This window comes from Equus przewalskii, chromosome 9, assembly GCF_037783145.1.
Source record: "Equus przewalskii isolate Varuska chromosome 9, EquPr2, whole genome shotgun sequence".
NCBI classification, from domain to species: domain Eukaryota; kingdom Metazoa; phylum Chordata; class Mammalia; order Perissodactyla; family Equidae; genus Equus; species Equus przewalskii.
This window is the reverse complement of record NC_091839.1, coordinates 21,120,279-21,141,573: the sequence shown is the minus strand read 5'-3', so window position 1 is coordinate 21,141,573 and position 21,295 is coordinate 21,120,279. Positions and strand designations below refer to the sequence as shown.

Below are 21,295 nucleotides of genomic sequence, written 5' to 3'. Positions count from 1 at the left end.
CACCTGATCCTTGATCATTTTCTTCTGTTATTGGGAAATAATGGCCAGTAACTGGGATGCTGTGTCTTTAGTCTCTTCTTGAACTGCCCTAAATTTCCGGTTAGAAAGCTTAGTCTCTGGTCAACGATGTCCCCACAAATGATGACAGCCAGGTCCTGAAACCTCCTCCTCACTTCACTTGATGTATCTTGCTCCTGGAGCCAAGACCTTTGGGCTGAAAAGTAAATTCACTTTGAGTATAAATTTCCTCTGCGCCCAGATGTCATCATTGCCACTGTCCCTTTATTTGGAGCCCCAGAGACTATTACACTCTGGAGGAATAAAACGAAACATTCTGACTGTGTGGGTAGCATGTCTTCCTTGCGTGAAGTGGAAGTGGGGTGACTGTGAGAGGGGAGACGGGAAAGGAGAACAAGCACGATACGATGCCCCCGCAGCAAGGGAATTCTCATACAGAGTGGTTTGTGGAAAGAAAACATACAAAAGGTGAGGATCTGGACATCTATTCCTTTAGAACCAGGTGTGCTCATGTACCTATTCAGAAGTCTGTATACACCTAATGTGTAGACACACCTCAGTGTCAAATTTACGAAGCAAAGCATTACCTAACAGACTATCTTCACTAATCATTATGTGAAAGAAACAAAGGAAAACCAATAGAAAAAAATTTAAACATATAGAACAAAACTATGGGGGCCGGCCCCGTGGCCGAGTGGTTAAGTTCGCACACTCTGCGTGGGCGGCCCAGAGTTTCACCAGTTTGGACCCTGGGCGCGGACAGGGCACTGCTCATCAAGCCATGCTGAGACGGTGTCCCTCACAGCACGATCAGAAGGACCTACAACTAGAAAATACAGCTATGTACTGGGGGGTTTGGGGAGAAGAAGAAGAGAGGGGAAAAAAAGAAGATTGGCAACAGATGTTAGCTCAGGTGCCCATCTTTAAAAAAACAAAGGAAAAACTACGATTTGTGGATATATACACATTTAGTCAAAGTATAAAACCATGCATTATATAAAATAAGTTCAAGAAAGCAGTTAGTTTTGGGCAAGGAAGGGGGCATGGACTACAGGATATAACTTAGTTGCATTTCCATCAACTTATTTCTTCAAAAAAGTGCCAATAACAAAAAAAATCACGTACATCACGGAGGAAAATCTCACTGAGTGAAAATGGCAGAGTAGGAAGTTCCAAGGGCTCATCCCTCCACTGAAACATCAAAGTATCAAGTAAAAACTGTCAGAACCCTGACAAACAGTCAGAGGTTCACAGCAACAGAGAGAACGCTGAATCAAGAAAAAGGCAACTTAAAAATGGTAGGAAAGCTCTGTGCCATTTTTATTGCCCTTCCTTCACTCCCTCCCCAGTTTGGTGACGGTCTTGGAGACGGCAGCCGGCATTGCCAGAGCGGGACCCTGGATCTTGGTCCTGGAAGGAGCAGAGCAGACCTTATTCGAAAAGAATCGTGTTTGTCTGTTCTAACCTGTCTGGGGCCTACCTGAAGGACGGATGCAACGTGCCCATCCCTGTTTTTCCTAATTTGGAACTCACTCAGGGAGGATAAGCAGCGGGCATTTCTCAAAAACACCGCAAGGCAGACAGACAACCTGCAGCTGCCTGGAGCAAAAGATTACAGCGGAGGCATAGCTGAAAGGTTGGGAGGAAAAGCTAGGAAGAGAGTTTCTTTGGGAAATTAGGCCATTCAAAAGCACCAGTGTATAGTGGGGAATTTATAAAGCCACGTACATTCACAGGGCAAGAAACCTGTTCAGAAAAGACATGAGAAGACCCTAAGCTTTCCCTCTGGCTGATCTCTATGCTCAGTGCAAGCAAGAAATGAAGGCTAAGGCAGGGTTGTAAATGGCCTAGCTAAGCAGTGAAGAAGTACCCCAGGACATAACACACACCATGGAAACAGTGTACTGAGTGAGTGAAACAAGCCAGACGCAAAGGTCACATATTGTACGATTCCGTGTATATGCAATATCCAGAATAGGTAAATCCATAGAGACGGAAAGCAGATTGGCAGTTGCCAAGGTCTGGGGAAGGGGGAAATGCAGAGCGACTGCTTAATGGGAACAGGATCTCCTTTTGGGGTGATAATAATGTTCTGGAACTAGAGAGAAGTGGTGGTTGCACACCACTGTGAATTTACTAAAAGCAGACTTTAAAATGGTTAATTTTACATTTGGTGAATTTCACCTTAATTGAAAAAAAAAAATCAAACACATCCTGCAAATATCCAGTGAAACAATAAGTACTTTGTCTAAAGCCAAGAGCACGGCTTGGATGAGCAGGATTGCCACCATTATCTATAACTATTCTGGAAATGCTATCCAGTTAATTTGACAAAGAATAAAGTAAGATTAATCAATATTAGAGAACAGGAAGCAATCATAAGAAGTTCCCCCAATATGATTAAGCAAAAGTCAAGACTTTCAGTGATTTGAGTGGACATCTATCAAAAATAACTTTTTAGATGGCTGATTACAGAATTTATATCTAAAAATTGATAGCATTCCAAAACACACACTTATAGCAGCGTTACATGACGGAATATTTTTGGGAAATAGTTTAACACTTTGTATTGAATACTTTCAGGAGTTATTATTAGAATCCAAAAATCCACTTGTAGGAATTTTTGCAAAGCAAACAATGGCACACACATGAAAAGTTGATATGAAAGTATTATTTACCTCTATTAATAGAGAATTAATTGAGTGAGTAAAAGTAGACACAACCAGTGAAATACTATGCAGCTATTAAAAATGCTAACAATATATATTTAGTGAAAAGACACGTACCTCAAAGTTATGTACAGCATAAGCACATGAAAAGATGCTCAACATCATTGGTCTTCAGAGAAATACAAATCAAAACCACAACTGAGATATCACTTCGTACCCACTAGGATGGCATAATAAAAACATGAAAATAACAAGTCTTGGTGACCATTTGGAGGAAGTGGAACCCTCACACACTGCTGGTGGGAAGGTAAAATGGTGCAGCCACTTTGGAAAACAGTCTGGCACATCCTCAAACAGTTAAACATATTTACCATACGACACGGCAGTTCCACTCTAGGTTTATATCCAAGAGAAGTAAAAACATGTCCACACAAAAGCTTGCACACAAATGTTTGTGGCAGCATTATTTATATCAGCCCAAACGTGGAAGCAAGCCAAAGATCCATCAGCTGATGAAAGGAAAACACAATGTGTTATCGCCACATAAGGGAAAATTATTCAGGAATAAAAAGGGAATGAAGTACGCATACATGCTACCACAGGAGAAACCTCCAAAACAAGAAGCCGGTCACAAAAGACCACATGTTATACGAAACGTGCAGAACAGGCAAATCCACAGAGACAGAAAGGAGGTATGTGGTTGCTTGGAGGTGGGGAGAATGGAAGGATAAGGGGTGGTAACTAGAGGGTTTCTTTTCAAAGTGACGAAAATCTTCTAAAATTGACTCCGGTGACGGTTGCACATAACTGTGAATATACTAAAAACCACAGAATTGTACACTTTAAACAGATGAATTGTACCAAAAACGAATAATAAAGCTATTATTAGGGAAAAAAAAGGCTATGAGTAGACCTCTAATTACACACTTACTGAAGTATTTAGGGGAAATGTATAAACGTTTGCAACTTACGCTGAAATACACAAAAATGTAAAAAGATGGATTAATGACGAGTCGAGGAGCGAAGTATGGATAGGTAATGTGGTAAGGAAACAATAAAATCATGACAATAAAATCTAGGTGATAGACATACAAGTATTCAAATGTAAAATTCTTCAAATTTTGCTATACGTTGAAAATTTTCAGAATAAAATCATGGGAACTGGGAAGCTCATAATAATAAGAGTTCAATGAGATGAGCAGAAACAAAAATATTTTTAAGTAATTGCTCTTCTATGTAATGGTAAACTGAAAGAAGAGAACAAAAAGGTCAAAAATAAAAAGACACCATTCATAATGGCAAAAAAATTAAAAATCAAGGTGGAGATGAGAAAGAAGGAACCACACCCTTGGGTAAATGCAGAATCATAACCTGTTCCCAGTAGTGATAACTGAATCTTTGAGCATTTAAATTGTATCTAAATGAATGCACACATTGAGTGATTTCAGTCATAACGGCATGGGTTTGCCTTTTACTGAAATTTTTTAAAAAAATTTTTAAAGAAAAAATTTTATTATACCAATTTTTATGATATGAAATTAAACGACGAGGCGAATTTTACCAATATTTCAGCAGTTTAATGCAATTATGAAAATCAAGCATAGAACAATGAAAACTAAAAGGAAAATACATGAAAAACTTTAACAAACGTTACACTGGGGAACAGAACAGGGGTAAGAGATGTTATTTTACTTGCGTTAGAATGATGCTCAAATATGTACACGAGTGTGTGTGTACGCATACACACAGTCAACTTGCAGGAAAGACAACACCGTCATCTTTAGCAGAAACCTTACCACTTTAGACGTGCTTAATCCTCGATCTCCAACGAAGCTTTCATATTTACAGGGCCGAGAGGAAGAGACGTGGGAAGCCAACCGCGATTCGCCAACTAGGCGGTCAAGGACCTGAAGGACCGAGGGGGAAACGAACGTTGGAACCTCAAACCAGCACCAACCAGCTTCAGCCCTCTCAGTGACTGACACAGCTGGACCCCCACAAGCAGCAGTCACACCCCCTTGGTATAATCCGGAAACCTGGACCAGACACCCGGATGCACTGACCATGAGCCCCTGCTCCTCAGTCACTGAGCCGCACCTTAAATCCCGAATCCGGACCACACACAGCTTTTACTGACAAAACTACTCCCCACCCCAGTCCTCGATCACCGAGCACTACAGAGACCAAACTCTGACCCCGGACTTAAAATCGTTGATCTCCACAGGCCTTTAATCACTGACCACCAGAATCCTTCAGGACTGACGCCAAAAGCACCCCAACCAGACACCCCAGTCACCGACTCCCACCTGCTTCTTCTCCGCCCACGGACTCCACTCCATTCAGACACCCACAGACACCTCGACCCTCTCATCCTCCTCCACCGAGACAGCCACACACACCCCCGATTTCCTCGTGACCCCAAACGCGACCTCCTAGAAGCTGCCCTTCCGTGAATCTTTATTCTGCGGCGAGCCTCGCCCACCCTCCGCGCCCGCCTACGGCGGCCGACGAGGATCTGAGACGTTTGTACGGAGCACGGACACTTGGATTTCCGGCTTTACCCTGGGAGGTAATATGTCCGCGCCCAGGTAGCCGCGGACCCAGGGAGCGGCCATCTTTCAATATTTGACGTACAGAAGGCAAAGCGGCCCTTCCGGCCAGAGTACACAGGGAAGGCTCGGAACGATGAAAAGCCACTGAAACAACCCCATTTCTCGGCACTTTACACCCTGCGCCGCAAACTGCGTTGATTTTCAGAGGCTCGAGGTTACACAAGACAAACATGCGGTGGGCTGCGTCCACCACAAGAGCTGTGGAGAGAAGTAATCCACGTTGCACAAAGAAAGATTTGGGCACGACCCAGGGGGCGCAGCCGTCTTAGAAGTTAGTGTCCGTACAAAATGTCTTTTTAGCACAGGAAAAAGAGCAATCGTATAGGCCAAAAGGCAAATTCCTCAGGAACGCTTCTGGCTGAAAGCGGAGGGCAGGAGGAATATTATTATAAGGATGGAAAAGAGTCTGGAGAAGCACTCACTATAGGGAGATACTGATAACGCCATCAAAGGAAGTGAAGAACTGTGATTCACAGAAAGCTAGCTTAACGTTGCGGGCAGGACATGGTTACCAACCATTAAAGGTGAGGAGAGCAGTCCGGAGCCAATGGGGAGAGGGAATCCGATGAGAGGCGGGAGTTTTTCCACCTGTAGTACCCGGCTTCCCTAGTGCCAGGGGTGGAGCCAGTATCAAGGGCGGGGCTTTGTCAGAACTGAAGGCCAGAGTTTCTGGAAGGAATAAGTAAGACAACTCTAGGGAGAATAAAAAGTTGTGCAAGAGAGGAAAAGTGAACATAGTATTTGTCGACTGAAATAAAGAGTCTTGGGAAAGGTTAATTAAAGGAGTCTATTTGATAGTCAAAGTGAGGAATTCGAATCTCAGGACACAGTCCAACAGGGTATTCTGAGGAACTGCTCCAAGGTCCACAGATATGACTGTAGTTTGTATACTTTTTTTTAACAAAGCAGTGTATGTGCAGAAAAGGGCTTACACATCTAATATTCACGTACTTCAAAGACACCATAAATGAGCTTTTCAGTTATGCATCAAACAGGGCTTGGGGAATTATTGTTATCTATGTGTGGAAGGAGGCAAGGACCAGGGTGGTTAGTTTTTCCCGCAATCTCTAAGAAATGCAGCTGGGAAACGTGAAATCGAGGTACCCTTTATGTTTTCCTGTTGTGGATGTCTCCAGCTGATGTCTTTATCATGGGATGTGGGGTTTCAAGGTCATATCTAACAGGCTTAGGATGGCCTGCATGGCTGCTTCACAATACAGCATGGATTTATGTACTCACTTTAAGCCCATGCAGCTTGCTTGCTAGATTCGCCTGACAGACCAGGGAGAGGGGTCCCAGTTTAGATTACATATACTACATGGCTGAGCTATAAATAGTATTTACAGAGTCATCATAACGTAAACACTAAATCTGATCCAACCAAAATTAACAAATAACTATAATGGAAGAATGGGGGAAAGGAAATGCTTGGGCGTGGAGGAGTGTGTTTGTAGGAGAGTTGTTTTCAAGCTTCCTTCATGATAAACCTATAGAAAATGTCCCCAAATGAAAAATCCATTATCAGTATATCCAAGTTACTTACAATATGCAAAGCTTTGAAAGGGTAAAAAGCTTTACAAAACTAACTCCTAAACTTAAGAGAATTGCAAAATGAAACTGAGAATCCTATGAGGCAGGAATTCCACTCCTAGATATTTACTCAAGAAGACTGAAATGATATGTCCTCACAAAGACCTACACAAGAATATTCATAGCACCTTTATTCGTAATAGCCCCAAACAAAAAGCAATCCAGGTGTCCATCAATATATGAACGGGTAAGCAAACTGTGGTATATCATACAACGGAATACAGATGTATGCAACAACATATGTTTGCCCAGGTTCAAACTCCTCACTTTGATTACTGAATAAACCCCACTAATATCTACCTGGACTCTATTTCAGTCAACAGCTATTAGTTTCAAGTTGGAGTTCTTGAGAAAGGAAGGGTAGCAGCCAGTAAAGCATTCATTAATAGAACATTTTCGGACAACCATGTAGAATTATCTACCCAATTAAAAATTTTCATTCTCTTTGACTCGACAATTCCAGTTCTAATCACTTCTTCACTAGAAATTATATGTGAAAACATTTGAGTTGAGATACAGCCTGCACAAAAATTTCTACCAACTATTTCTGGGCTTCTGTTCTTCCCCATTTCACCACCCCTCACCTTGGTTAAAAGCATAGCCCCGGCCTCTCTCTTAGCTCTAGCCTCCCAGGAGTCCTTTCTCTTCACCTTTCACCAGGACACGTCACCTACCACCCACCGGCAATCCTGGTTGGAGAAGATCTTTTCCTTCAACTCAATTTGTTTACTCTTTGTCCACAGTGAGTCAAGCTGCCTTCCTTGTACCACCATGGCTTATCCAAACCCTATTCTGTCCTCCAGAAGCATTCCCAGAGTTCTCTCCACCTCCTCCCAGCCCTCTAAAGGACGACTTCCTTTCCTGTACGGATATGTGCACCTTTATCAAGATGGCCGCGCCCACTGTAGCGTTGGGCTGCTGCGCACGTACCAGCGGCAAAGAGGGAAGGCGGACATTTTTGGGCTTGGTGAGCCTTGCTGAAGGGGATGGACCTCTGGGCCCCCATAGACGGGCTAGAGCACGCACATCGCCCTTGGGGATGCTGGTGATTGACGTAACGCGGACAAGTAACGTTTTCGTGGGCAGGAAAGTGGTTGTACGGACGGTCTTCCAAGATGGCGGCTCCCATGTAAATCCGCTAACAGGGCGCCGCCATACTCTCTCATAATGTCTTTGTCTGAAAGACCTGAAAGCTGAACCGAATGTTTGTCCGTGGAAGGACGTCCCGGGGTGGTGGTTGGCAGCCCGCAGACTCGGGTGCCACAGAAGTTAAACTTGACCAGTGAGGTGGAACAGCAGGGTTTCTTGAGTCTGAAGCGGAATTGGTGGACCGTGGCTTTTTCTACCCACCCAGCTGGTGCGCGAAGACTCTCTTGAGGGGTCTCATTTTCTTGTTTTGGGAGCGGAGTCAGGTTGAGCTGGGTTTGTGGAGATTTGTGGTTTGTGATAGAGGAGGGCTGTGGGGAGTCCTTGAGAGGAGCCAGCCGCTGTGGGGCGGGGGATGCATTCCGTGATTGAGGGAACGGGATGGTCGGGGATTCGAGTGGCATGGAGGAAGATTGGAGAGGCTCGGGGTTAGCCTCTGTGGAGGGGGTGAGTGTCTGGGGCAGTCTTGGAGGCAAAGCAGTGATTGGCGTGACCTAGGGGGTGGTTCTGTGATTGGGATGCACTTGGGGGATAGGTCGGTGATTGGGGTGTCTTTGAAGGATGTCAGGAATTGGGGTGCCCTTGAGGATGTGTCGGTGCCTGAAAAGTTTTCTGGGGGAAGATCAGTTGTTAAGGCGGCCTTGGAGGGGGATGTCAGCGACTGGAGCATCCCTGGAAGAAGATCAGTTGACCGGGTCAGTGATTGGGACGTCCTTGGGAGTGCTTACTAATGGGAGTGTCCGTGAAGGGACGTCAGTGGATGAGATATCCTTGGTAGGTAGTTCAGTGTTTTCGATGTTTTTGGCTTAGGTCCATGTTTGGGACAGACTTAGGGGAGGAGGTCAGTGACTGGGCCATCATTGGGGGTGGTCAGTAAATGGAGTGGCCTTGTGCATGTTGACAGCTGCTTGGGGCAGCTTTGTTTCTTGTGTTTGAGGGTCTCCAATGGTCATTGAGAGTCATGGGGGTCTGAGTGTTTGGGTCTGGATAGACCAGTGACAATCTGACAGAACTCATCAACTATGAACTGAAGTAGCTGTGTGGTCCATATTTTGGGTATGATGCCATTAGGCATTGACACCCAAGAGATTTATGGGAGTTGGAGCTTGAGAGGTCTCTGCGTTTTGGAGGGTTTTAAAGCTTATTGACTTCTCACAGGTTGTGTTAGTGCCTTCTTCAAAACTTGCTTTCTAACTTAACCCAAACCCTCCTCTCACTGTCTCCACAACAATGAACAATGCTTTGAAATGATCAAGGTCTAAACAAATCTAAAGTAAAATGCTTATTATGAAAAGATGTGGTGTCTGGCCCTCTGGCTTCCAAATTTGCTGCATATTTCTCTGGGATCTTCCCTTCTTGGTCCTCCACATACGTGAGAGGACATTCCTACATCCAAAATCCTGATAGCCAGAGATACACAGTGTTAAAATTTTGGTATATTTCCTTTTCCATACTTTTCTATGACTCATTTTATTACAAGGCTGTGATAACACTGCATATGTAGTTTGTAATTTGCTTCTTAAAAGAAACATAGCCTTGTGTGATAAAATTGTTCCAGTATTACTGACTTTTGGTACAAAGTCTTGTTGATAGCTGCATGGTATTCTATGTTGTGGATCTTCTTGCAATGTTGACTGAAGTTACTTCAAATCTTTGCAATAATTTGCATAGACTTGACGTATTGAACTACTCATATGGATCTGGACATTACTTGTTAAGTTTATTCCTTAGACTATATCTATGTTTGCTGCAAATAGCTTCTCTTTCCCTTGTACTTTTATTATTTTTTATTTTCTGGTAGATATAAAAGCAGCTAATTTAAAAAAATATTTTCTCTTTCATTTCCTCGCTGAACTCTTATTTTACTAATGTGTTTCAATTCATTCTTGCAGGTTTTCCAGATAAGTGGTCAGAACACCTGCAGGTAAGTTTAGCTCAGAGAAAAGAATATACAATTTGGATTTGGGCTGACGTAGGTTTCTATCTATATTCTGCCACTTACGGTGTGAACTTGGGCAAGTTTCTCAACCTCTCTGAGATTCTTTTCCCATTCATTTAAAAAAAAATCACTACCAACTACTCAGACAATTAAAGTACCTAGCACATAATAGGTACCCAAGACAGTTTAGCAAGTATTATTCTGGTGTTTGTACCTGTTTCTCTGGACTTTTTAGGCTTTTAAAATTTTCTCATTTGACTTTGTTTTCACCCTATGTCTTTATAACAGTCTTTCTCTAAATGTCGGTTTAGTTTTGAGTACAGTTTTGGTACAATTACATAATTTAATGAAGATAGCTTCATTTGTGTTTCTTTATTATAAAATAATTATATGTTTCTTATAAAGTAAACCATTGGGTAATATGTATTACTTTTTTTTCTTTAGACTACCCTATTAACCTACCAGCTGAAGAAAATACAGTTAAATTTTAGATATTCATAAATGTGTGTGTATCTAAAATACGTACATACCTACAAATAAGGACTCACACAACTCTGAAAAACCTGTTTTACTCATAGTTGCAGTTTATTATAGCAGTGAATTTCTGTAATCGCCAGGTCCTGGCTTCCCGGGATTATGTAGTTCCTATGAGGGAAAGAAGTGAAGGTACCAAGATCAACACTACATGCTTGACCAGAGACCAGTTAGAGCTTCAGAGAAGAGCCCAGAATCAACAACAGAGCAGATATTAGAGTTGCTGGCTGTGTCTAAGGGCTCCAGAAAATGTTCAAGTCCCAAGTGAGTTGTTTCTTTATATATTTATTTTCCATTTGTCTTTCCAGTGGATTTGAGGAGGTTTAATAATACACATATTGAAAGAATATATTTATCTAATATTTATGAAGACTACTCTATACTAGATACAGCATGAAAGGATAGATGTCACAATTCAGGAAAAATACTGAGGCAAAAGATCAACTTCACAGCCACGTTGCAATGAGACTATGAAAATCTTATGTTTATATAATTGTTTAAAGTTAGAACATAGATTATAGCCCATGAGGTTCTAAATAGTTAATAAAATTGAGCTGCAAACTTGTCTCTAGTATTCCTTGTTCCACTTAGCTATTGCTGCATAACAAGCCACCCCAAAACCTAGTGGTGTACATTTATTTTCATCATCCTCATGGATTCAGTGGGTCAGGAAGTAAGTCAGGACCCCACGGTGATGGCTTGAATGTTCTTGGGTTCCAAGATCAACGATTTGCTAGAAAGAACTCACAGTACGCAGCAAACTGTTATACTCTTGATTATAGTTTATTACAGCAAAATAATTCAGATTAAAATCAGCAGCAGAGAAAGGTGCTTAAGGCCAGGTCTAGGAAATACCAGGCGAAAGCTTCCAGTTGTTCTCTCTCGGTAGAGTCATGTGGACAGTGTTTAATTTTCCAAACAATGAGGTGTAACAACACACATTGAGTATTGCCAGTCAGGGGAAGCTCACTCAAGCCTTAGTGTCCAGGGTTTTTATTTATGGTCAGTCACACAGGCATAGCTGACTACATGAATGGCTGGTCTTAGTCTCCAGCCCTGTCAGAAGCCAGGCTGCTACAGTGTGGCCCAAGGCCCCCACCATAAATCACACTGATAGCGTAGACTATCTGGTGCGGCCCAAGGCTCCCAGTAAACAGAGATATTTCAAGGGCTTAGAGGTTGCTTCCCACAGACAGAGCCCAACCTTTATTTGTCACGTGCGAGATGTGGACAACCCAGACTCGCTGTGTTAATCCTTTACTGCTGGCTTGCCTCCACACCATGATGTCTGGAATGTCAGCTGGGAAGACACAAAAGGTTGGGGACTGGAATCTTCTGGAGGCTTCCTCATTCCCGTGTCTGCTATTCAGGATGACATGACTCAAAATCTAGGCTAAACTGAGGCTGTTGACCGGAGTACTTAGGCATGGCCTTCTGTGTAGCATGGGCTTCTCACAGCACGAGGCTGGATTCTGAGAGAACCACACTGAAGGTGCACGGCCTCTTCTGCCTTAGCCTCAGAAGTTGTGCACTGCCACTTTTACAGCATTTTGTTGCTTATGAGCAAGTCACTAAGACCAGCTAGATTCACAGGGAGGGGAATAGGCTGCACCTCTTCATGGCGGAGTGGCAGAAGGTTTTCAGGTGTTTTGGAATGTGAGATGCTATTGTTGCTGTCTTTGGGAAATATAATCTACCACATGGCCATAATAAAAAATCAGTGATTTACCTTTCCTTAAGGAGAAAGCTCCTCTAGAAAAGTAAATCATTCATGTCACTTAAGTAGGAAGAAATTTCTGTGATGTGTCATTATTATTTAGATTATGTAGTGCTCAGTGCCCTCAATAGCAAACCACTGATAAAGTGGTAAGTTTCCTTTGGTTATTTCTCAGCAGTTCTCACATAAACCAGTGGTGTCATACCAAAGCCACACTCAGTGCTTCAGGGTTTCAAAACAGTACAGCCCAAATCACAGCTTCCTGGTTGTCTGACTTTATCCAGGGATAAAACCTAGATTATCAAGAAGAATGGATGGATTCTGTGGTGACGTCTTCAAACAGCCCATCAAAGGGTCTTCCAGAAACAGCACTCAAAATTCCTTTTTTTATTTAAATCAGTGGTTTTCAATTGGGGATGATTTTGTCCCCCAGGGGATATTTGACAATTTCTGGAGACATTTTTGATTGTCACAACTGGGGAGGGATGCTAATGGGATCTATTGAACAAAGGCCAGGAATGCTGCTAAACATCCTACAGTGTATGTCACAGGCCTCCACCACAAGAATTATCCAGCCCAAAATGTCTGTCGTGCTGAGGGTGAGAAATTCCACTTTATATTGACTAGCAAACATTTCCAAGTTACATTTACTAGTGAAGTCTTAGAATATTCCCTTCATAATCTCTTCACATCCCAAAATGCATCATCAACTCTCAGTTCATAGTCAATACTTACTATTTCTTCTATTTAAAAAATTTCCGATTGCATTAGTGAAGCTTAAAATATTCTCAATGTCACAATTTCAAATAGTACAAAAGTTTATAAAGCAAAACCTGAAAGTCCCCCATCATCCTTTTTCACCACCCTCAAGGTAAATAACCTAAAACCTTTTATGTGTTATCTTCTGACTTCCCTTGTCAGCATTTACATATGTGAATTTGTATGAATTTGAGTTGGGGGTCCCGGGCCCATTGTGAGTTTCAATCATTCTGTAAGACTCAACTCACAGGCCTCAAAAAAGCTGTTATGCTCACAGTTATGGATTATTACAGTGAAAAGATACAGATTAAAATCAGCGAAGGCAAGGATACATAGAGTCCAGGAGACACCAGACATCAGCTTCCAGTTGTCCTGGCCCAGTGGAGTAGCATGAACAGCACTTCCTTCTCCCAGCAATGATGTGTGACAACAGGTGCAAAATGTTGCCAACCAGAGCAGCTCTCCTGAGCCTGAGTGTCCAGGGGTTTTATTGGGAGTCTGTCAACATAGGCATTCAGCATACAGGACTGACCTTAGCCACTCAGTCTCCAGCCCCTCAGAAGTTGAACTGATACAGCATAGCCCAGGGCCTCCGGAATATGAAAACACATTTATCAGGCTGGATATTCCAGGGGTTCAGAGGTTCTCTCCCAGCAGCAAGTCAAGGGCTAGTCCTCTTGGCAACAGGTCTTTCTTTGGAATGTACAGGGCATGGGCAACCCACAGCTTCTGGATTAACCCTTTATTGCACAGAACCTAAATACCCACATTGTCATAATTGAGGTTGCAGTTTATGTACTTTTCTGTAACTTATTATGTGCTCTTAATCGCATACCTTGGAATTCTCTCCATATCAGCATATAAATAACAAATAGGAGTAAGTGAAAATTTTTTGGAGTTCCTACAGTGTGCTCTGTTTGCTCCAAATTCAGTCATTTAATCTCACAACAACTTAGGAAGAAATGTATTTGCAGTGTTCTGAAGGCTCCTGGTTTCACTGTGCTGTCGTTTGGGTTACTTCCTTCTGGAGTGCCATGCCACCTCTCCTCTCTGCAGCTCATTGTAAAGCATGCAGTTGATTTCGTGAGAATTGGTTCCAGATTCACCCTTGTGAAGTTTAACCCTCGTGATTTTTCTCCTCCCCGTTGGTGCCTGCATGGTTTATATATCTTTCTTTTTCTTTTCTTTGGAGGAAGATTAACGTTGAGCTAACATCCACCACCAATCCTTCTCTTTTTGCTGAGGAAGATTGGCCCTGAGCTAACATCTGTGCCAACCGTCCTCTATTTTATATGTGGGATGCCTGTCAGAGCATGGCTTGAAAAGCAATGCATAGGTCCGCGCCTGGGATCCGAACCGGTGAACCCTGAGCTGCCAAAGTGGAGCATGCGAACTTAACCATGGCCCGTGGTTTATATTTCTTACTTGCACCATATAAATATATTGTACTCTCATGCACTTACATTTCTCTCTTGGCAAGCTAGTATGCTCCTTCAAGGTAGGAGTGAGTCTTAGTTATAAAGGAGTGCCTAATACAGTGCCTGACATATAGTTGCATACACGTGGGTTGTAAATGGTTTCTAGATTAAAGGATTTAAGCACGCTCTATTCTATTTCTCTTTTGTGAATGAATGAACATGTGAGTCAGTGAACGATTGGAAGAACAGAGAGAGGATATTTTAAATAAAAAATTGGTTTTTCCTACAAAGTATAATGCAAAACTAGTTATATGGAAAGCAGTCACATACTTACCATGTGAAAAATTATCATAAGAAATTCTTATCTATCTTCATAATATTAACCAGTGATAATCCCTTTAGAATGAATAGGAATGTTCTATTACAGGGCTCACTGTCGTTCAAGGATGTAGCTGTGGTTTTCACCTGGGAGGAGTGGCAGCTCCTGGACCCCATTCAGAAGAACTTGTATCAAGATGTGATGTTGGAAAATTATAGCAACCTAGTATCAGTGGGTAAGCAGAGCTTTTCCTGGATAACATAGGCAGTCGATTGCCTTTCCTTTCTCGGTGATGAAAGAGTGGAACCTTACAAGAGCCATACTTTTTAGACTTGTGTTCCATACATCATGGATTTTAGTATGTCTCTGGCCTCTGACAGAGTGTTTTTCTCTCTCTTCCAAAGTAAAAGCCCTTTACTTGGCCAAGATGCAGTGTTCAGCCCCTTAAGTGTAATCTTCCCCATTTCTCAGAGGCCTTGTAGCCCAAGTTTTTGGGTCTATGGGTCCTCTATAATTTTCCTTGGATAGGGTATCAAGTTACCAAAGCAGATGCAGTCTACCAGCTGGAGCAAGGAACACCATGGAGAATAGAGGAGGAAATCCAGAGTCAGACTCATCCAGGTGAGTGAAAGACCAGCCCTGTGGGATAAATGGAGGGAAAATCTCAGTCGATCAGAAATAGGGAGGCACCTCTGAAAGGTCGTTTGGAGTAATCTTCTTGAAGTTTTTAAGCTCTGAATGTGACTCAGAACAGCTTGCGTGAGCTCCCACATCCGTTAATATTGATTCCACTTTTTGATCTCTCTATTTATTAGTGCTCTTTTGCTTGCTTTTTGAAAGAATACATTTCCTTCTTTTATGTATTCTGGTCAAATCCCTCCCTAGTTCTTGGAACTTGCTCTTTTAGTTAATCTTTCTCCCTGCATCCTCAGTTTACCTGTCTTCTTCTTTCCATCTCCCTGGACGATGGTTATAGCTCTCTTTGCTTATATACTCAGGCATTCATAAATTCTCTCTTCTCCTCATTTTGTATGTCTCCCATACTTCTCGTAGCCCATTTTTTTTTCCTTCTTCTACTTACAAATGTCTCAGACTTTCGTTGTATACCCACAGTCTTATTTCCTCTTCTCTCCTTGGCCTTTGCTATGAGATTCTACTCCTTCTGTTACATGGTCATTTTGGATTCATTGGTCTCCTTTCTAGACAACACCTGGAAAGCTGATAATCAGACAGACTGGCACCAAAAAAGCCAAGGCAACCTTGAAACTCTGGAGAGTCACCACAAAAATAATGCATTTGGAAAAACATCTTCTCCAAGCTTAAACCTAGATGTGCCTTTAGCACAAAGATCTCCTACCTTTGACATACTTGGGAAACATTTGAAACTTAATCTAGAGTACATTATTCAGAATAAAAGCTATGAAAGAAATGATGTTGAATTTAATGGATGTGACAATTTATGTCTTTATACTAAGCATGAGAAAGTTTATACCAGAGAAAAATACAGTGAATATAATGAATGTGTAAAGGCTTTCCACCGTAAGTCACAGCTTGTTAAACATTGGAAAACTCAGACAGGAGAGAAACACTATAACTGCAGTTTCTGCAGGAAAGCCTTTTCCCAGAAGTCGGACCACATTCAGCATCAGAGAACACACACAGGAGAGAAGCCCTGCGGTTGCAGTAGATGTCAGAAAGCCTTTAGCCGGAAGTCCCATCTAATTTTACACCAGAGAACCCATACAGGAGAGAAACCTTATGTATGTAATAAATGTGGGAAAGCCTTTACTGATAAGTCATGCCTTAATAAGCATCAGAGAACTCACACAGGAGAGAAATGGTTTGCATGTCACGTATGTCAGAAAGGCTTCAGCGATAAGTCACAACTCACTTTACATCAAAGAACTCATATGGGAGAGAAACCCTACAGATGTGGCGAATGTCAGAAAAGCTTCAGCAACAAGTCACAGCTCATTATTCATCAGAGATCTCACACAGGAGAGAAACCCTATGGTTGTGATGAATGTGGGAAAACCTTCCCCCTTAAGTTTAGCCTCATTTTACACCAAAAAACTCATACAGGAGAAAAACCCTACGGATGCAATGAATGTGGGAAAGCCTTTATCCAGAGATCTGAGCTCATCAGACATCAGAGAACTCACACAGGAGAGAAACCTTATAATTGCAGTGAATGTGGGAAAGGCTTTAGTGTAAAGTCACTCCTCAATACTCACTGGAGAACTCATACAGGAGAGAAACCCTATGCATGCGGTGAATGTGGAAAAATGTTCTCCATCAAGTTTAGTCTCATCCTACACCAAAGAACACATACAGGTGAGAAACCCTATGAATGCAGTCACTGTCAGAAAGCTTTCACCCAAAAGTCACACCTCACTATTCATCAGAGGTCTCACACCGGAGAGAAACCTTATGAATGCAGTGAATGCCACAAAGCCTTCAGCCGGAAATCATATCTCCTTATTCATCAGAGAATTCACTCGGGAGAGAAACCTTATGAATGCCTCGAATGTGGGAAAACTTTCTCTCACAAGTTTAGCCTCATTATTCATCAGAGAATCCATACAGGAGAGAAACCCTATGGATGCAGTGAATGTGGGAAAACTTTTCCTATCAAATTTAGCCTCATTTTACATCAGAAAACACACACAGGAGAGAAACCCCATGAATGCAGCGAATGTCAGAAATCTTTTGCCCAGAAGTCACATCTTATTATACATCAAAGAACTCACACAGGTGAGAAACCTTATGGATGCGGTCAGTGTTGGAAAACTTTCTCCCACAAATTCAGCCTCATTTTACATCAGAAAACTCATAGAGGAGAGAAATCATGAATGGAGGAAATATCCAAAAGTTGTTATTGAGAGTAAATAGCTCATTACACCAGAGTTTACATAGGAGCGAAACCTTGAGAATGCAGCAGATGTGGACACACTTTCTTTTGAAACTCACAGCTCATTACTTGTTAGAGAATGGTACTGGCTAGAATGCCAGGCAGGAGGAAGTACCATTCCCAATAAGTATCAATCAAATGTAGCCCAGAGGAAATAAATAGGAAGGAACATCTCTGTATGTAGTGATTGTGGGGATGTTGTTGGCATGATATTCAGCTACATCAGTATCAGAGAATTGCCACTGAGGAAATAATTCCGTGCTTTAAAGAACTGGGGAATCATGCTTTCATGGGCATCATTTTATGAGGGAAATCATTTTCTGCAATTGTGACATAATAAGCATTATAGAAAGTATTAAATATGTAAATAAATACGCTTGTCAGAAAACAGAAAAAATTATATCAGAACGATGTGAAGAGATGTGTTTTGTACCTATTTTTATTATAAAGATTGTTCATATTTGGGAATTGCATGTGTTAATATAACAATTGTGACTCCCTGGTCCATGTGCTTAAATGTCCATAAACCTTTTCCTTAGAATATCTGCATTGAGTGTTTCTATCATTACAATGCTACGTAAGTTGTAGTTGAACGACGTGATTCATTATTTTAGTAGGAAATCTTAATAAAATACTGAATAGCACCCCCCACCACCACCGTTACTCCACTATTTGCTGGTATTAGTAAATGGGCCTGGAAGATTTTGAGCCTTCCTTTTTTTCATCGATTCTAAGAGGAAATTTTTCCCCGCATATTAACAATGCTGTTAAAATGCCGCATAAAGTTGAGGGCCTGATGTATTTACATGGAGAACGTCGTACCTAAAATAGTGGTGCATCGTACAACCAAAGGTACCTTAGATTGGATGAAATACAGTAGAAGCCATCATCTTTATACAGAATTTTGTTTCTTCTAAACCAGCCAGATATTTAGGGTTTGAAGATGGTAACTCTTCACGGGTATTATACCCCTTTGACTTCTAAACAGTTTGATAGTCCCTGATATCAGAAGATGGAAATTCAATATTAGCTTTAGTCCTGGTATTGCTTGATTGGGCAATGTGGCTTGTTCCTATGGTCAAATAAAATAGGCTTCTGTTTCTCTCATACTGCACAAGATGTGCTTCCTTTTGAAAGAGCTTATGCCAAACTTTAGAGATATTTTTATTAATCCCTGTCTACCATGTAGCTGGAAAGTCTCATAAATTCTTTTCTTAAGTGAGGATTAAGCCCTAAGATACAATGAGCTTGATTTCAGTTTTACAAAACTGTATTTCCTTTTTGAGCACAACGCTTTCCATTAAGATGGGGGAACTGCAACTACAGCAGTCACCAGTTTAAGGTGGTTGACTGGAGTCCCAAGACTCAGCAAGTTACACTTACATAGACTCTAAGAAAGTCAAAAGCTACAATATAGCATGAGAGGCAAAAAACAAGAAAATAAAACACAGGTAAACATCAAAATGTTCTGCAACACGCAGGCAGAGTCCAGGGACCTTCTTCAGTCACATAGAACACTATTCATCTCCAAATCACAAGCCACCAAAATATATATGAAGTTCTCAGTTTCAAGGGGAACCGAGGCACAAGTTTGCTGAGAGGTCTTTTATACTCGCTGGTTACATAGCCAAAACTAGCCTTTGTAAAAACATGTGAGTCATCCGTCTCCGTATTTTCAATAAGCAATGTAGACATGCTGCTGTATGCATCTTAGGCAATACAAAATAGCATGAAGGGAAAAAAAACATAAATAAGAAGGGCTAACATTAATCCCAGGGGCACTGACAGACTTTCTATTCCAAACCCAGGAACTGACAGTGTTGCTCATGGGGAAGATTTGAGAATCTTCAGAATGTGACAGGTGATAATGAAATCTCAAGTACAGTGTGACATATTGGTTAGCAAAACAAATACTACTGTCCTACTGTGTGCATTTCCAAAGGATTTGTTCAGGAGTGACTGGGACCTCTCCATTGTCTTGAGTGTGAAGCCCAGAAAGTTGACTAGGGCACTGTTCTGTTGAAGACGAAGATTCTTGCCTGTAAGCAGCAAAATCATTTTAGTGAATCGGGAGTCTTTGCACACCTTGTCCCTCACGAGCTCCCACCCCAACCACTTTCCAAGAAGAAAGTCACTGTACCCATGGTGAGATAAGCACTTCCCAGCTTCTTGACATGTTCAAAATACTGAAGTGGGTCTCAGTAGGAAGAACCTTTCCACTGGAAAGGTGGTAAATACCTGACTCATCTTTTCTCATTCTTGCTCATTCTCTCAATCTCTCACACTCACTCTTAAACCTTATTTTCAAGGAAGTAACTGCTATAGGATAACAACCAAGAGTTAGTAAAGCCTACTTTCTCCAGGTTGCATTTTAATTCTAAACCTAATCTTGATCCTGTGCGATTGGGAATTAAATAAACTCCCTCTTGCTTGGCAAACTGATTGGCATTCTGTCATTTATAACTGAATCCTGTTTCACTATGATGTGAGACTGGTAGCTAATGATCGTATTGCTGACCCCATCAGTTCTCTCCTTACAGCCTGTCTGGGGTGCAAGGAAAATAGAACAGTGAGAAAGACTATTTTGAGTTACAGAATCTTAATCTTTTTTTCAGCTTGTGCTGGTTATCAGCAGAGTGGGAGCTGGTGGGAAAACATCTCAAGGCCATGTCAAAAAGAATAAATCTTTAAACGTTTCTCATCATTTCTTCTCATTACATGGTACAGGCCCCTCCAAGTTTACCTCCCCATCCTATCATAACAGGCAACAGGCCTGAAAGTGGCAGTGGGTTTTCAGGAGAACTGGCATCTTGAAGATGTATCTGCAGAGGACTTATCTGGTGGTGGTCTCCTTGCGGCCCTTTATTATCATCGAGTGGATTCAGGTGCTTTTGGCATTTTGCCGTCAAGACTTGTCCTACACTCAGCATCAGATTACATAAACCCAAAGATTAGTGGTTTATCTCAAAATCCCCCAATTGCAAAAATAATCTTGATGGATGGAAGGCATGATATTGATGCTAGGTGGTGGGGACACAGGAATTAAGAATTCCATTTTTTATATGACTCGAGTTTTTATAATGAAAAATAAAAACAAGGAACCCAAAGTCCTCTAGAGAGCTGTAAAAACACTGGTAGAAGACAGAAGGCAAAGGTACACATTTGACTTTGCTGAGTAACCCTTTATCCCTTGAGCCAGATATCCAGGTTGGATCACCAGTGTGAGGCTACCCCAACATATGTGGGTTCAGAAGATGTTACAAAATATTGTGTTAAAATCAGTGACTTGTCCTTTAATCCAGCAATTTAACCATGATGTCCCTGGTTTTGTCAGTAACTACAGATGTGTTTCCAACACCTGCCAGACCCTCTGATTTAAATGCTAATAAACATTCTATAACCTGCAGCCATACGCACAATTGTACCTCATTCCTGCTGCCATTTCCATTTCCACACTTGGAATAGTTCAGTCTTTGTAAAGTGCTGTGATAGTCATTAGGGGTGTTCATAAGTATTCCAGATCTTTCTCCTTCTGGGTACTTGGAAGGATTGTATTTCTCTATCCATTTGAAGTTACATCTCATCATATGATTTGCTTTGGTCAATGAAATGAGAGGGAAAGAGATTGTGACTTCTAAATAGAAGCCATAGAAGCCAGAGCGT

General features: G+C 41.7%; 2 protein-coding genes and 1 long non-coding RNA gene across 17 annotated transcripts in view; 1 reads left to right on the top strand and 2 right to left on the bottom strand.

The window, feature by feature from the left end:
- ZNF613 (zinc finger protein 613) overlaps positions 1–7,933 on the bottom strand; it is a 19,266-nt gene extending 11,333 nt beyond the window's left edge. The window contains exons 1-3 of one of the 12 annotated variants that reach the window (XM_070558391.1): positions 7,571–7,933; positions 4,484–4,594; positions 4–214 (exon numbers count right to left, since the gene is read on the bottom strand). In XM_070558391.1, the coding sequence (XP_070414492.1) occupies positions 4–18 (15 nt within the window). In that variant the 5' untranslated portion in view covers positions 19–214; positions 4,484–4,594; positions 7,571–7,933. Of the gene's footprint in view, positions 1–3; positions 215–4,483; positions 4,595–4,993; positions 5,317–7,570 lie in introns of those variants that run through there. The other 11 variants (XM_070558395.1, XM_008525132.2, XM_070558393.1 and 8 more) reach the window with 11 other exon arrangements.
- LOC103554193 (zinc finger protein 84-like) lies at positions 7,757–18,175 on the top strand. Of its 4 annotated transcripts, none has more exons than XM_070558420.1 (6): positions 7,757–7,856; positions 9,928–9,959; positions 10,592–10,772; positions 14,830–14,956; positions 15,250–15,342; positions 15,925–18,175. In XM_070558420.1, exons 3-6 carry the CDS (start codon positions 10,758–10,760, stop codon positions 17,571–17,573), a joined length of 1,884 nt encoding a protein of 627 aa, XP_070414521.1. In that variant the 5' UTR covers positions 7,757–7,856; positions 9,928–9,959; positions 10,592–10,757; the 3' UTR covers positions 17,574–18,175. The 4 variants fall into 4 exon arrangements, with proteins under 4 accessions (XP_070414521.1, XP_008523358.1, XP_070414524.1 ...); XM_008525136.2 differs by having other exon boundaries at positions 7,827–8,246; XM_070558422.1 differs by lacking the exon at positions 7,757–7,856 and adding an exon at positions 7,872–8,809.
- On the bottom strand, positions 10,537–21,295 carry LOC139073556 (uncharacterized). The gene is made up of 3 exons (XR_011522439.1): positions 21,058–21,295; positions 19,558–19,671; positions 10,537–10,619 (listed from the first exon to the last, which is right to left on the bottom strand). It is a non-coding gene; the product is annotated as an uncharacterized lncRNA (long non-coding RNA).